Source organism: Pundamilia nyererei, unplaced genomic scaffold, assembly GCF_000239375.1.
Source record: "Pundamilia nyererei isolate P.nyererei 1_Seehausen unplaced genomic scaffold, PunNye1.0 scaffold00183, whole genome shotgun sequence".
NCBI classification, from domain to species: Eukaryota; Metazoa; Chordata; class Actinopteri; order Cichliformes; family Cichlidae; genus Pundamilia; species Pundamilia nyererei.
In genome coordinates this window covers 751101-767672 of record NW_005187584.1, presented here as the reverse complement: position 1 = coordinate 767672, position 16572 = coordinate 751101, and the positions used below count along the sequence as shown (strand labels likewise).

The 16572-nt window shown below is 44.2% G+C and overlaps 1 protein-coding gene across 2 annotated transcripts in view; it reads left to right on the top strand.

Annotated features, from left to right (window-relative positions):
* Positions 1-10102: 10102 nt before the first annotated feature.
* The window catches only part of fbn2b (fibrillin 2b), a 66109-nt gene continuing 59639 nt past the window's right edge, over positions 10103-16572 (top strand). Inside the window, exons 1-2 of one of the 2 annotated variants that reach the window (XM_005746793.1) lie at positions 10103-10288; positions 13499-13814. In XM_005746793.1, coding sequence (XP_005746850.1) covers positions 13636-13814 — 179 coding nt within the window. In that variant the 5' untranslated portion in view covers positions 10103-10288; positions 13499-13635. Of the gene's footprint in view, positions 10289-11100; positions 11875-13498; positions 13815-16572 lie in introns of those variants that run through there. The other variant, XM_013914282.1, reaches the window with a different exon arrangement.

Below are 16572 nucleotides of genomic sequence, written 5' to 3'. Positions count from 1 at the left end.
AACCTTCAGCTTGGCTCTTTGGGCCTTGACTAAGAAATGAAAAAAAGAAAGTACAGAAAAGCACTGGCAGCTCGTTATCTGCACTTTCCTTTGTTAATCTGAAGAAAATGTCCCGTTTTTCTTTTTAAAAAAAGTGCAGTGACTTTCTGGAATAACCTTTTTAATAAAACGCTAACAGTAAGAAAGCACCTTGATCTCTCTCATCCAAAATTTCTCCTTCTTTGCAATTTTAACAACCTTCTCGTGAGCTCGACCGTTTCAGTTTCCACTGGTATCTACTCGACTCAGCTCAGCTTGACTCTGTTTTTAGGGTTTCCCAGTAGGCGGTAGTAGCTGGTACCGCATCAGCAGACAAAAAGCCATACACTGAGCAGCAGGTATGTGACGTAAGACGACAATATGTGATCTGGACTGAACAAAGAACAAAGAGGAAGAAAATCAATCCCCCATCTCCCGCTGCTGTGAAGCAACACCACTAATCCCCGAATGAAGGTGCAGAAATTAGAAAGTGAGCTAACTAGCTTCTAAAACACTGTGTACATTAGCAAAGCATCGGCAGATGAGAGAGATGGGAAGTACTCTCAGATGTAGTAAACACAGCTGGTCACCTGATGCTTTAAGCCCAAGCTAAGCGACTTTGGGTCGCTCGCATATTCACAACGGGGTCATGACAGTGGGTAGCTCTGCATGTTGGATTTGGCAGATTTTTCAGCGGATGCTCTTCCTGAGGCAACACTGAAGGGATTTGTGCCTCCTCCTGGGATAACCCCTGGATCTTTTCCCTGTTAGGTGAACGTGTAAACCCTACACGGCGGAGCCATTACTAACAATTTGCCCATGTAGTCTTGTGTTCACACAAAGTTCATGCAAACACATTATGTGTCACAACCATTTGTCTAAATTAGAAGTTTTTGAGTGTGAAAATCAACTCATCACCTCTTTAGATCTCACCCCCCCAACCCAACCCCTTTATTTGGTTTGTGCTTGGGTGGTCCATTGATACGCAGCTTTAGAGGGCCTCACATGTCTTACAGTAATGAAAGTTTGACCCTAAACAAATGTTTCGCAGACGGTCACGGGGTACAACAGGATTTGCTTGTGTCAGTTTAGGGTCAGGCCTTCAGTTTCCCATAAAGAGGATAAGAGAGGCATTTTCTCGGATTGTTGTATCAGAACGTATACTGTATATGCTTTTCTTTCTCTTATTGTTAGCACAGTCCTCGGTGCCCGTACCCACACCCCATTCTTTATTGTTTTAGTTAGTTTCTTTCAGGCGTACAATAAAGATCTGTCCCACTGCTCCTTTGTCTTCAGCTCTGTGACTCACGTTAAAACATTTTCCAAAAACAAGACACAACCGCGAGATAACAGAAGGTCTGGCTGGATGGAAGGAATGCTGACAGACAGGTAGCTTTTAAGAGGAGTTTCCAAGCGCTCCCTGCCATGTAGGAGGCTGGTTCTTCTTGGACATCCTGTTCTCCCATTTGTCCGGTACACCTGCTCTCTGGAGTAAAGAGTTCACGGAGGTTTCACACTCATAAAAGGATTTTTGTGGCTTTTCCAACCCATAAATTGACCAGAACACACACACTTAGCCTTCTAAGGTATGCATGTATATGTGTGTGTGTTTGTGCACATATACTACGAGACAAACACATGGACAAATGTACACATGTGTTATTGTGTGCAGAAAAACGTGAGAGAAAGCAGACTGATACTAAATTACATGTGCTGTGTGTTTGGGGGGGCTGCAGCTCCGTTTGTCTGCTAATCAGAAGGCTCGGTTCTTCTGCAGGAGTGAAGCTAGCATGCTAGGCTGCCACTAAAACAACACAGCCTTCCTCTATGATCCTGAAGTGTTCAGCACAGTAATGCATTGGTGGTCTGTAGGTATCTGCATGTTGTAGCTGTCTACTGTCACATGTGGGCTGCTTCTTCTTTGCTTTAGACCTTCTGCTGCCATCAATCCTGCTTTCTCCAAATCTTCCTCCAAAAGCCAATACATCTGTCTGTTTTGTTGATGCGAACAGTTTGGACGTCACAACAATCCACCAACGCTTTAGAGTAACAACATGTTACAGCGGGGCACGACTCACTGTTTTGTAATTGACACTCTTTGCATAATTTGTTTTATTTTTATTTTTACTGCTATAGATTCTTGTCAGGAGCATTTAATGCAATCATGTTGTGTAAAATCGTTTTTGGGGGTGAAGAAGTACAGAAGGATGTAGAGCAAAGTTCACAGCAAAAAACAAAAAAAGCAGAATTACAACATCAGGGTTGAAGAACCAGCACGTGTAAAACAATGTTGTCATAAAGTCATGTGAATTACAATGAGCACAGCTTTTTCTAAACTTCAACAGGTATTTAAGTCTTTTATAATGTAAGACTTCAGCACATTTTTATCTGCATGTGCAAATTACTGCTCCGCCGAATCGAGATGACAAGTTTATGACATGCTAAAGTGCAAACATTTTAAGAAGCGGGGAGGATTACATATCAAATCTATTATCCTGAGGTTCTACTCGACACATGCTTTCAGAACCCAGACTCCATTTCCTAGCACGCCGCTGCAGCCCTTCCCCCAATCCAACAGCCGGCGAGAGGGGGAGAAGGGCTAACGTTCATTTTTCACCATTTTCCTTTTTAACTCGGTGGCATAAATCATTTGGGAGGACCACACCTCAATATGAAATGCTCTATACTGACCGCAGAGGCTGGGCTGGAGGAAAAATCTTGGAAGCTTTTATTAAAAAACTATTCACTTTGAATAGTTTTACAGTAAAACTGGTTACATCAAGTCCTGAATCTGAGGCAGTAGATGTAGGAAACTTTAAACAGCAAATGCTTAAACACCAAAAAGAAAATCATGAATCTACACAGTAGTGTGGACAACATGTGGTTTGTATGAGAACACTGAAATGAGTATTTTCACATCTAAATATGAGAATCTCCATCCAGTGACTGGGATCTATGAATGTCTGTCCTGCAGTAAGGTTGCGTCTGTTTGATGGAGGTTGAAGTTAGATGAGAGGATCAATCAAATTCTCATGTATGAGATCAGCAAATGCAACAACCTCAGTTTCTGGGGTATCACATTTGACTGCAAGGTGACTGGACGGGTTGACTGATGAGAGGCAAACTGTCTCCAAACAACTGGGGTCCATCTTTGACAACAGCTGCAACTGGTCTCTTTGCAAATTTAACAAATGTGGACTTTATTACGGTAACATTACAGCAGCACAAGAGTCAGATAGAATTAGAATTAGAGATAAATTAAAATTAAAAATAGAAAAAAGAAGAAAAACTGCCAAAAATGGAGAATTAGGAAAGTACTTTGTATTATGTACAAATAGTGCTGTATACAGTAAAATATGCTACAAGAAATCTCCCGATCTGATTATACCCTTATATAAAAACGAGGTTGTCTGTGTCATTTTGCAATTAAATCCTGCAGCAACTATTTGGCAATTTGTGGAGGAATTTATGACTGGACTGTGACTATAAGAAATTTATGTGAAATTCAGTGAATTTCTTTTGTATTTAGACAGCAACATTTCTGTGACTTTTATCACAGTTAACTGCTGCATTATTACAAACAGATTGCATTTTGCACAAACCACAGTCACTTTGAAGACTACAGTGATCATCGGTCTTTGAAGCAAGTGCAACAAGATCGCATGTTCAATGCAATAATTTTATTTGTCTCCAAACGGGTCATCTAACAAGTCTATGGTCGACTTCTTTTGTAGAGTAAAATTTGGCTTTTGTTTCTCTTAAATTTCAAAACTAATTAGCAGATGTATGACACTCCCATTCAGTCTATGGATGCAGCTTGCTAACCAAGCTAGCCAGTGTTAGCTGATAGCATTGCATTCCACTGTCTTATTTCCACATGTGGTCAATGAAAGATCCAAAAAAACAACACTGCAGTGGTGCAAACGTCCAAAGCTTCAAAACATGAAGTCAGTGACAAGTGTTTCCCATATTTCCTTTTTTTTTAGTTTGTCTTCTAAGCTAAGCTAACATGTTGCTAACTGTAGCCACATATTTAACAGCCAGCAGTGTCTAGCTTGTAACGTCTTGATGCATTCTCAATCATCCAGGTAAGTAAATGAGAAACGTTTCATCACTCATCCAAGTGACTTCTTCTCCCACAAAACGCTACGTCCAGATGAACAGAATCAACTTTTGGAGACGTAGCTTGTAACTTAACTTGAAAGTAAATGTGCGTATTTTCACAAAGTTTCCCAATTTGATTTTAACCTGAGTTAAACTGCTTATGCTGCGCGTTCTTAGAAAGCTTGGTCTCTTTCATTTTTAAGGCTAAAATGCATATGCATCTCCATGAAGCCATAATGTGCACGAGGCTGGTCAGGGAAACTCCAGCACTCGGCTGCCTCCCCCTTTTGCAGCCAACTTTACAGTTGGAACAAGAAATGACCTCACCTCATCCAAGTCTCGTTCCCCCAAGGTTTGAACAGGAAATAGGGAGAACACTACCCCCGCCCAGCTCCTCGCACCCATTACAGCGCTCTCAGAGAGAGAGAAACCCAACATTACAGGCGAAACTCAAAAATGAAAGATGGTTTTTGAAAAATACAGGCCTGTCTGAGGCCGTGAGGCATATAATGCTTGAAACGTGAGCGAACATGAGATAAACATTTTGTTGTAACGGCTGTTGTGAGTTTTGTGGATTCCAGCCGTTGTTTGGATTCCTCTGAGAGGGAATGTTTAATGCTCCTTTGAAAATACAAAAGGAGTTGCACACATCTGAAAGCCATTAGCCCCTCAAACTGTTAGCAAGCAGTCTGAGGATTCTTTCCGCTCTCGTGGACTCTCGCTCCAGTTCTCTCTTTGCTTCTCTTCTCTTTACATTTCTTTCTTTCACGTTTGCAACCTCTGCCTTTTGCAGTTACAGGGATTGTGGAATTTCACTGCTCTTATCCAAAATGTTTTACTCCGTGGACCCCTTGAAACCAAATTCTTCCACGCTCCATCTGTCTCATACACAACAGCCTTTCTTCATTTCTAGCCCCGCTGTATTCTTGAAGAGTCATTTTACCATGGCCAAGCAGGCTTTGGAGGCTTGCAGTGTGCTCTGTCACTTGGGAGCAGCATCACGTGTATACCCGCCTCTTTCCGCTCCTGGTTCGCACACAAAGCAGGGTGGGGACATGTGAAGCAGGTCTTCCCTCCTCCTCCTCCTCTGTAGCCTAACCTTGTCTAAACGGACCAATGTGTTTCTGTGCTCTTTTATTAGATCACGTATTCGCATCCCCCCACCCGAACACTGACATCTTTTGTCTCTGCCCGTGTAATACTTTGAAGTTTGACATTCCTCTCTCACTGCATCACTGGGGCAACACAGCTGCGCGAGGCAGAGCCGAGAAAAGCAACGCTCCAGGTGAGACGAGGCGAGTGAGGCTTGCCTCGTGAGCAAACGATGGAAGAAAGAACGGCGGAAGAAGAGGTAAGAGGAAAAACATTTGAGATGCAGTAAGACTGTGTGTCTGTCAAATTCTGAATGAGTTTGTGTGTCTTTCTGTGTGTGTCGTGCAATAATCATATTTTTACCCAGCCAGAGAAAAAACCACAAGTGGGACCGCAAGTTCCCCTGCTGGGAAACCACAAACCCCAAGATCATGATGACACCAACCTTTTAACCCAGACATCATCCTTGAAAACCCTCAGCCCCACCCTAACACACAAACATATATCACGTGTGCACACAGATACACACATCTCCATGCTCCCGTCCCCCCAGGGTCACCGCTCTGCTATGACCACTGTGATGTCTCCATATGAACGTAATGCAAAGTGTGACATTCAGCGATGCACTCAAACAAGTTCTGAAATTCTTTCACTGTGTGAGGACTTTGACTTTCCGGTAATCGTGATTAAACTCGGAAAGAGCAATCAGAGCGGTCACGATCCTGCAGTGTTTATGTGTCAAAGACACAGGATGCATAAACACTTATTCCGTCTCATCATGTATGGCACATGTGCAAACACTTTATTAAGGTTAGTATTCATCGTCCTAGTGTTACCCCGTGCTCTGAAAGTGGTCTGCTGGCAGCTTAGTTCTAACTCTCAACACTGAGCTGAACATCGGCCTGAAGCATAATTCAACTGGGTCTCCAGGAGGTCTTCTAACGTCCCTCCTCTCTCATTCCTTCTGTGACCCAGAAATCGCTCTCGGCACACAGTAGGCACCATAATAGGCACAGACAGAGATGAGAACAGGCCTGTTGGTGGACAGGTACTCCCTTTGGAGAGGTCTCCTCACCTGTGACGTATATGCCTCAATTAATTTGAATATAAATGAACACCTTAAAGTTTAATTGGTAGGAATCATAAAAAACTGCAGCAGCTCTGCCACGAACAACCTTTTAAACTCATGCTTTAAAATTACAGCTCTGTAGCAAGAGCATCTCCTTTACTTAAATACCTGTTGCCTTGAAGTCCCGCACTCATATCCTAGATAAGAGGACTAGGATGAGTCGAGGAAAGGTATCGAGGATGTGCCAACTGAGAGGTTAGAAGAGGAGCAAACAGCTCATAAAAGTCTGTTTTTCTTCTTTTCTTCCTATTCTGACATGTTTCAAATCATCAGATGTTATTATGAGCCATGCGTTTGTGTTCTGAAGAGCACTTGGGTTATACAGGAGGACAGCGATGTGAAATACACAGACAAGTTCATCTGTGAACGGCTTAAAAGAAGAAAATGAAGGTTATGGAGTGGACTAGTCACAGTGCAGACTTCAGTAGGACCTCTAACAGGACATTCATGCTGGAAAAGCCTCCAGAGTGGCTGAATTAAAACAGCTCTGCGAAACAGAGTGGAGCCAAAATTCCTCCACAGTGATGTGAAAGACTCGTTGCCAGCAAACGCTTGATTGTAGTTCTTGCTGCCAAGAGTGGCACAACCAGCTATTAGGTTTGGGGGGGTCAATTACTTTTCCACACAGAGCCAGGTAGGTTTGGATAGTTTTGTTTCTCTTTAATAAATAAAGTCATCATTTTAAAAATGCATTTTTGTATTTATTCGGGTTATTTATGTCAAATATTAATATTAGTTTGATGGTTTGAAACCTAGAAGTGTCACAAACATGCTTGTTCACTGTGTGTGCACTGTGCCTGCAGGAACCTCTGAACTAATATGTTTTAGATGATAATGGGAATTTAAACTTTGTGAATGTTAACTGTTAGTTACCCAGTCGTACAGAGTAATAATACATAGCTTTGGTAAGATCACTCGTCCTGCGTGTGCACCAGTTTACCTCTATGGGCAGCAGTGCAGTACAGACTAATTCTGAATGAGAGGAAAGTGATTTGCCTCGGTAACGGCTCTCCTGGCTGCGACTAAAAGCCTCCATCACGCACTGGCGGTCTCTAATGGTTCTTTCTTTTAGCACTGGGAGAGAATTCAGCCAGTACACAAGTGCAGGTGAAAGTAATTCCTTTGAGTTTACACAGTCATAGAGACACTGCTGAGTCTGTGAGTGATGATCAAAGCCGACATAGACATGGACTCTGTGAGGTGTGGGAACTGAAGCGTACGTGGGCTTTATGTGTGCGTGTCGTGAGCAGAGGGATGTTCATGTGAGGACATTCAAACATCATCTGGTTCCTGTACTGGCTTGTCATCTCTCATATCGTGTCAGCTACAAGAGGAACCCCGAGCTCCACTCTACACCAGCGGCCGATCTCCCACATTCCTGCTGGTTCGGAGCCAGACGGATGATGTAGTCTGGTCCGTGTGAAACAAATGGCTTTCTATTGTCACCACAACGCCGACCACGAGTCTCACAGGGACCATTTTTCAAGGAGTAATAATAAACCTGAAAGATTCTTTTACCTTCTTATCTTGTGATGTGCAAGTGTTGAGCTGAACATCGTCCTCGACTGGAAAAATCAGTGCACACCATTCGTTGGTCATTCCATTCACTGCTCCTCCAGCCGTGCATTGTTACCTTTGGTCGACACATGGTAGGCCTGCGTGAGGGCGTGTTTACACATGTTTACAAATGTATGTGTGGAAAGTGACAGAGAGCGAGTGCAGAGGGGGGGGGCAGTAAAAGTATGTCCCTGGGCTCCAAAAGTACAATGCACTCCAGACAGTGGTGTGTTTTCACTATAGCCAGATCAATGCTCGCCAAAATGTGGTCCTGTTTAGAGGGTGGAGACACACACACACACACACACACACACACACACACACACACACACACACACACACACACACACACACACAATGAGCTTAATGCTCCTTGAGGGTCTTTGTTTCTAGTCGTCTCAGTCTTTCATTGTGTCAGTGTGAGACTGTGAGACTCCCCAAGAGCTCGTGCAGCACACTGCAAATCATCCTGGGTAACTCTGCTGCATGTCAAAAGCTGGTCCCACAGCATGCTGCATGTTCCCAACTAGAACATCCTGCCATGTCCAACAGCGTGAAGCAACTATGTGGAAGTTTGCGTGTCTATTTCAGCCTCCAAGGAGAGAAAACGGCAACGCTGAGATCCGATTTAAGGGAATATGGCTTAATACTTTCATTGTTGTGTCAGGCGTTTGGTGCCAAGAGCACACAAAGTCTATCAGTGAACACGATGTGGAAATAAGTAACAATAAAACTTAAATACATCCCGTGATAATCACAAGTGCTTTTACATCATCTCTTCTCCGGAAATCCTCGCCGCCAGCATTCAGTTTGGCAAATTTAGATCATGCCGTGTCCTGCAGAGACAAAAAAGGATCGCGCACATGGTCGTAATTATCCAGCTTTGTTAATGTTCTCCTCGAAAACGGGCCGAAGATGTTACCACAAAGCTCCTTTGTCAGGCTTCGAGTGGAGGATGTTTAGGGAAATAAAAAGCATTTCCAGGTACCAGGTGTTGTGTAAAAATACTATTTATGACGCATACCAAACCGATGTGCGAACAACCAGACAAAGTGTCCCCTGTAAATACCCAATCGGCTCGTTCTCCTCCAAGGAGTTTGAGGTCATTGGAGGGCTTAGTGGTCACGTGGCAAAGGAGCATTTATACCCTGAGTATTCAGAAACATCAGTGGTTCCATTAAACCACACGGTGCTTCTTTTAACACTGATAGCTCTCCAAACTAGGGTCAGGGTTAGGATATTCAGATGACTCGGCGGTGCCGTAATGCACCATGAAAGCCGTAACTCTTCACTGCCATCGTTTTTATCTGCACGTCAAAAGTGACAAAAGTTGGTAAAAAGTTGGTTCTCAGTCATCTGGGACACGTCGTCTCAGCTGCTTAAGAAGAAGGCAGCTGGTTCCTGACGACGTTTCATCCAAGACGTTTTTGAGGAACCTAAAGAAGATTTTTTTAAACTCAAGCACACCTCGCTTCCTTTATTATCTTTGCACATGCAGGCAAATTGGTCGGACACTGGCCTGAGCTCACTGACAGAGCAACTGCAATCCCACCTTTCCCCTTAGCAGTGAATTAGCTATGAAAATGCAACTGACTGCTGTGTTTAAGCCAAGCTGAATCTTCATTTTCATGAGACTTTGTTTTTAAAAAGTCTCCTTTGTAGAACTGCCCTGAACCAGTTCAGCTCTGAGACCTCCTCAGCTGTCCTAACCAGTATAACCAAACATGAATGCTAACTTCCTACCAACACTTGTGGCAATAAAGGATGTGTCAGTCACCGGCAGTAAACAGATAAATCTGTTTGAACAGCAAGTGCACACTTGAAACTCTTGCTTTATACTTAGATGTAAATGAAAAATGAATTGTCTGTGATCAGAGCCACGTGTGAGGCTGTTGGATTTTTTTAAAACTTTATATCTACAACGACCTAATCCCAGTATTTTAGGCTCTGATCACGAACATCATTAGAAACCATTTGGCAGTTTTGCTTCTGTCTCCACTCCTGATGTTGCGATTCGTTCGGCATCCAAGAACATTTCCTTTGAGGAACTCTTATCTCATCACTTGGTTTAGCCTGAAGGGGAGTTTTGTGCTCGGTGATGATAGTGGAGCTATGTCAGCCACAGTGTGGAGGTTTAGCTACTTGGCCCCTGTTATAACAACTCTAGGAGTCTTGAGGAATGTGGGTTTGTCCTGCAGTCCGTTACTACCCCCCTCTCGCCCAGTGTCTGCCTCACTCTGTGTCCCCTCCCCTCTCCCAAACAGGGCAATTCCCTAACTTTTCTCTTTTTCTCACAAGGCTATAGTTCAATATTCCACTCGGGGGCACATATCCTGTCTCGAATTCCGACGGGGCTCCTCGACGCCAAGGCACTTCAACTGCTGCAAGGTATTAGTACCGCTTGAGAACACTAAAATTTGCTTATCAATGGCTCTGACCATTCTTTCAGCAGCCCGTTGTTTCACGGAGATGATCTCTTTATATGCATGGCTGCCATCTGAAGATGCACAAAGGTAGATGGAAAAATGTAAGAATGCTGACGGATGAAGCGCGGATGCTGCACTTTTCTCTCTAACCGGCTTTTTGGTTTTGCATTGCTCGCCTTGTTTGAGTTTTAGTGTGGTCTTAAGTTTCTAGCAGAGTATAGCGGAATGAAGAGCGCATTCACCTATTTTTCCATCTGTTGTGTTTCAACTAGTAGGAGTTGATGTTGTGTTTTTTCTCCATTCATAAAGTCGTGGTGGCGTGCAGATGTGTTTTCAGCGCGTCACTATCGTGGAAACTCTTATGTGCTTTTTTTGGTCAGCTTGTAGCAGATGTCTTGAATGGCTGGTTTGCACTTTTTAAGAGTTGGGGACTGAACCAGACACACTTGTGCACAGCCTGCTCCAAATTATCGGTGCTTCTCTGTAGTGGATTAACAGCAGGCTTAAATGTACTTGTAATGTTGCACCTTAAGTAATTATTAACTGTTTAGGTGGAAAAGAGTGTAAACTGTGCTTGGTGTGATGTTTATCTCTAAGCAAATAGGCTCATTTTGTGTTAAAGGGTATGTTTTGCACCAGCGGTCCGACGATTAAACGATAATCCTGACGGATGCTTTAGCTGCTTTATTTTGACAGCACGCTTGGAGAAGTGCTCGGCAGAGCTCGCTCTCCGTAATTGATCATGCATTTCTTTTGTTCGGTTCTGATCCCGCCTCCACACTCAGCTGCAGGGAGCGCAACATTTTGGATTTCGAGGGATTTTTATTTGAATCGGTGTTTAGAACAAAAAGCGACGATTAAAAAAGGACGTCGCGTAAAAGTTGTGCCAGATTCACGTTTGGACGCGCTCCGGTTTTTTTGCCTTAAAGAAACGGAAAATGTGAATTATAGTATAATAGTGGACAATTATATTCACATTTCTTTTTTCCTCAACATCCATCTCTTCCTGCCGGGTTTTGCCAGCACCTCTCCCCGTGTCTGAGCTCTGCATACTTGACTGAGTTCACGGCTCATCCATCTCTCCTCTTCCATTAAGGATGTGGGGCCATATTTCTCCTGTATTCCGTGTCCAGCCCAGCTATGTGATGCGGTTGGACACTGGGTTTGCTGAGGTTGTATATCACAGGGGGCCCAGAGTTCCCCGTTAAACCCGTAGTCTGTGAGGAGGTAAAGAAGGAGCCTCACGGCTGTCTAATGCCGCTGGCGTCGAGATATTTTTCATTTGAATTTAGCCTAACGCCCTCAGGACTGAGCTGCACAGTTACATTTAGAAACCAAGGCTCCATAAATCACTTGATGAACACTGTATGAGTGAATAAATGTCTAATTGTTCTTTGTTTTCTTTCTGGTTGTGAAATTTTGACCCGACTGATCATCTGATACTGTACACGACTATCTAACCCTCAACTCCTGCGCTTTTCTCCCAGCACGCCGTTAGTCCTGCTCTCTAGCTCCCTCTGGTCTGAAGGCAGCCATTTGGACCAGTAGGTGTGTGAATGAAATCACAGCAGAAGTGCTTCAGTAGCTGTTAGATTTATGTTCTCAACAATAAAGTTTAGCTAAAGTTAAAGATAATATGTGTAAACGACACACTATCCTTTAAGGGACAGCAGTGTAAAAGCTTCTTCATGGTCCAGTGTCCCAAAGGGCAAAAATAACCTCCCCCTTCACTTTGTTTTAATTTTAATGAGTAAAATCTTTATTATCCTTGTTAATGCCAGTAAACAACACTGAACGCTGTATGTTTGACACACAGCATGTTTCTCTAATCAGTTTATGACCTCATTTCCCAGTTTTTGCAGTTTTCTGTGTCTGTTGAGTGATAAACTTGTTACGAGAAGGCTTTGAAGTGCAGTATACTGAAAACAGATTGCTAGAAGTCAGAATTTAAGTCTCTCTTCTCTTTCCTTGCGTGTCCACAAATCACATGTTTTCTATTGTCTTACTGTAACCGCCCAGCATCACAAAGGAAAAGAAGAAAATGAAATGCAAAGTGTTTTGCATCGGAGTATATCGTGTTCTCTTCACAGTGGTCAGAAATCTATGATGGGCATCATTTATTTCATCTGCTCATTACACAGGGTAGACGTGGAGCTTTAACGATATATAAACTCACTTAATTAACTAGCAAAGTTATCATCATCAATAAGATACCATAAAATCGTTTATTGTAACAACATTACAAATTAAGAGTGTATGAAATTCAGATATGAAGCAGAGATCAAAGCTTTGCGAGGCCTGAGTGTAAATGTGAGGCTGTTAATACACCGCACTAAGATTAACAGCAGCTCTACACCATCGCCACGCCCACCAGAACCTACCGTGTAACCCGACATGCACCTCCCCCCGAAGTGTAACTACACATGACGCACAGGTGTCAGTGCCACTGTCCAACCTGTCAGGTTTCATCCTCGAAGCATAAATCTACTGTCTTCTTTGGCGTGAACCTCTTGGGATGTAACTTTGGTGCTCTCAGAAGACCCAGACAGGGAAGCTTGCACGAGCAGCACTGTAAGATCAAGATGTCGTCTGAAAGTTCAAACGAGGAACAGATAAAACAGCTAAAATGTAAAATAATTGAAACTGCTGGCTTCTTGAAACATTGAAGTAGTTTAACTAGCTAACACTGTAAAGAAACAGATATAATAGACAAAGATACTATAAAGGACTGATAAATGTAACATTAACCAAAACACCCCCCAACCGGCTGCAGAAGAGGGCTTCCTGTTTAAAGGGAGGCTTTCCTTCCCACTGCTGTCAGGTTGTAGCTCATAGGGGCGATTGTTCGTGGGGGTCTTTACCTTACAATTTAAAGCACCTTGAGGCGACTGTTATGGTGATTTGGTGCTTTGAAAATAACATTGAATTGAACTAAAACACTGATGATGTGATGGAGTCACAGAGCTGATGTGAAACATAGTTAAGATGAACTTTTCTGTAATTAGCAGTGTTAAAAACATCTAATTTATTCAAATGAACTCAGGTCATTCTGGTGAAACGGGCCCGTCTGAGAGGCCTGCAGAGTAAATCTGATGGAAAGGTGCTTCCTGTTAGACCAACGTCTGTGTTTAACTTGTCTCTTAACTTTGATATCCTTTCTTCCTCTGTCTAGCCCTTACTGTGGAGTGCACACCGTGATTTGGTCTGGATCCAGGTCCAGGTCCTGCTGCTCAGTCTGGGTCCGTAAAGTGAAGAGTCACGGAGTGAGCATCAGCACAGGAGGGACTCAGGTGGAGGTATAGCCGACCGATGGGATCTGGGAAGCTGACCCAGGCTCTGCTGGGATGGGTGGTGATGTGCCTCGGGGCGGTTCAGGTGGCTTGCAGTCAAACTGGGAATGGCCCGTACCAAGCTAGCCGCTTCACCGGCACCGTGGACCAGAGGGAGGCGCAGCGGGTTCGACGCCGCGGCCAAGAGACATTGAGAGGGTGAGAATCTGTGTGTTTTACTGTCAATGGCCAATCACAAACATAATACAGAGTCACATGGCACTGCAGGCTGAAATGAACCCAAAGTTCATGTAGCAACATTTGTCTCTGTGTCTGAACAAGGATCCAAACCATGAATGTTTCTCCGTCTCTGCTTTCCCGGCAGCCGTCTTTGAGCTGCTGTGCTTCCTGGGCTCAGGCCGAGCTCGCCTTATACCAGAGCATGCTGCTGATACTACAGCGCTTTGTCAAAAACAGGACATTTGACATTAATAGACCGCTCGCCAGAATAAAATCTCCCGTGTTTTGTGGAACTTTCTATACAAGTCATGACCCAAATGCCCCGACCTGTACTGGTTACGCTATACAAAGGTATTCAGGAATGTAAGGAGATTATAGGCCTCAGTGTTTAAAGTATTTAACAGAGAAATTCAGTGAGCTGGGAGGTGCAGTGCTGTGCAATAACATCAACCACTCCTCATTTCTTTATATTTTCCTTTTTCGAGCAGTAGTTCTTCTTTGTTGGAGGTCTTTCAAAGTTTTTCTTTGGGCTTTGGCTGCTTTTTGGAGTTTTCTGAGGACTGTCTTTTTCACTGTTAAACTACTTCATGCTGACCTTTAAATCATTCATGCATAAAAAGGCATCTAACATACGCCACGAGCCTGTGTCGTGCACCCAGACAAACACATATTTGTTCCCATTTCTTTAGCGGAGTATTTGAAAAATGCCAAACATGACACAGTTTGAACACCAAAGCATTTTACATCTGAACCTATGAATGTTTTTAAAGTGCTGTTTATTTGTCTGTGTGTGGGGAACATCCAGAAACATCATGTCAGCAGCTGCAGCCGCTCACCTCGCCCTCCTGTTTCACTCTCTTTCACTTTGTTACCTAAACATCATGAATCAGGAACACACACGTCAGTGCATCAGAGTTTTCGTTGTGTATTTCACCTCTTCTTGACAAACAAAGAGTGTTTTGTTGGAGCCAGCTTCAGTGTCTGCATCAGTTGTTCCAATCAGTCTCCCATCTGTCCCAGCTTACGGTTCCCCCGGTGCCAAGTCACAGGAAATGAGGTATTCGTATCACCCACGGGGGGTATGAAAAGGGCATTTGTTTCACCGTTGCAGGTGACGGAGCAGCTGAAGGAGTAACGTGGGGCTGGAATGAAAGACAGCCGAGTACCAGAGAGGAAAACTATGAGCGCATAGCTGCAGGTTTTGAGTTGAGGCTTATTAGAAGTGCGGGGCGGCGTCACCGAGCCGGTGTTTTCTCTCACAACATGTCCAGCGCTGAACCACAAATAGGCCGGCCTGCCCGTCGCTCAGACTGACTCACGTGTTTGTCCTTGACATATTTAAAGGAGATAGGCCAAAGTGCACGACCCCTTTACCAATCCTACGACTTATCCTGCCTGACACAAATATAAGCACGGACATGTGATCAGCAATAATTCACATTCACAGTTCGTGTGACAGGCAGGGGAGAGAGAGGCACGAAATCAGGAGAGCCTTGCACAATAGCGCACTATTACCATCAAGTAGAGTGCGGTTTCATGAGAACAAGTAACAAAAGCCTGCAGACTTTTTCCATTACATTGCTGAGCGAACCCCACAGTGTCAGGAATAAAATGCTCATGCAGCGATAGTTGCGCTGAAGTGAACTCACAGCATCTTTGCTTTGAAACTCGGGCGTGTTTAGGCTAAAAAAGGTCCGCTCGCACGCTGGGCTTGGGGCCACGGCGAGTACCGCGAACCAGAGTTGTTTAACAAAACGCTGGACTTGGTTTCTGATTATTTTGATCGGATTACTTCGTGTGCCTCGGTGCGCCTGGTAACTGTCACTGAAATGATTCTTTGAAGCTGCCTCCCGTGTATTGCAGCGCTCCGGCCAAAGCTCACGAGCCCAAGTGTCGAATCTAGTTTCAGCTACACTCTGGGGGTCGTTGGCCCGAAGCGACGGCGGTTCATCCGACATCGGGTAAAATTAGTCATCTGCACATGAGCAGCTCTGGACGGAAGCCTCGAAAATGAAGAAATCTCATTGGTGACGAGTTTGGGCTGTTAGGCTTTTGTAGCGCGAGCTCAGTGTTTGTTGAGTTTCATGGCAGTTCATCCACACTGGGTCTGTATTCATGAGAGTGGTGCTAATCACAGCAGGCTGTCGGTAACTCGGCGTTCACAGATTCTCCGTGTGGGTGATGCAGGCTCGTCAGCCTAACGATGGCCGTCACGTTGGCCTTGGGCTGAGGTGCAGTGTTTATTTGCTGGCTACAGCTCCAGATCCCCTGGTCTGTCTCCGGCAGTGCTGGGTTTGATGTTGACTGACTGATTTATGTGCTCCCGCAGCACACTGCACCCTGGCACCGCCTCATGTGAAGGCGGGATCGAATCCGAGCTGGCCGGCTCCGTGTCCCACCTGCTTTACTTAAATCTGTGATTGACTAACTCAAACGAGTGTATCATTTCTTTATCATTGAGTACGTTCGTACGTTCGGGCTGAAAAGTCTTGCTTCATGATTTCTTTCACCGTTTTAACTTAGCCCTGCTCGGCAGCTCCTCGCCCGGCTGAGATGCTGGCAAACCGGCAGCCAGTCGGCCTCAAACCAGAGGATTACATTTAGTTACTTTCCAGGATGATGTCAATACCACCCTGATGGCCTGGATGGGGTCCTCTATTTACAGACTGCCTTGGCATGTGCCTGATTTGAAACAGAATAAAGAACAATTTTGGATATCGAAACGGTTTCACCTCAG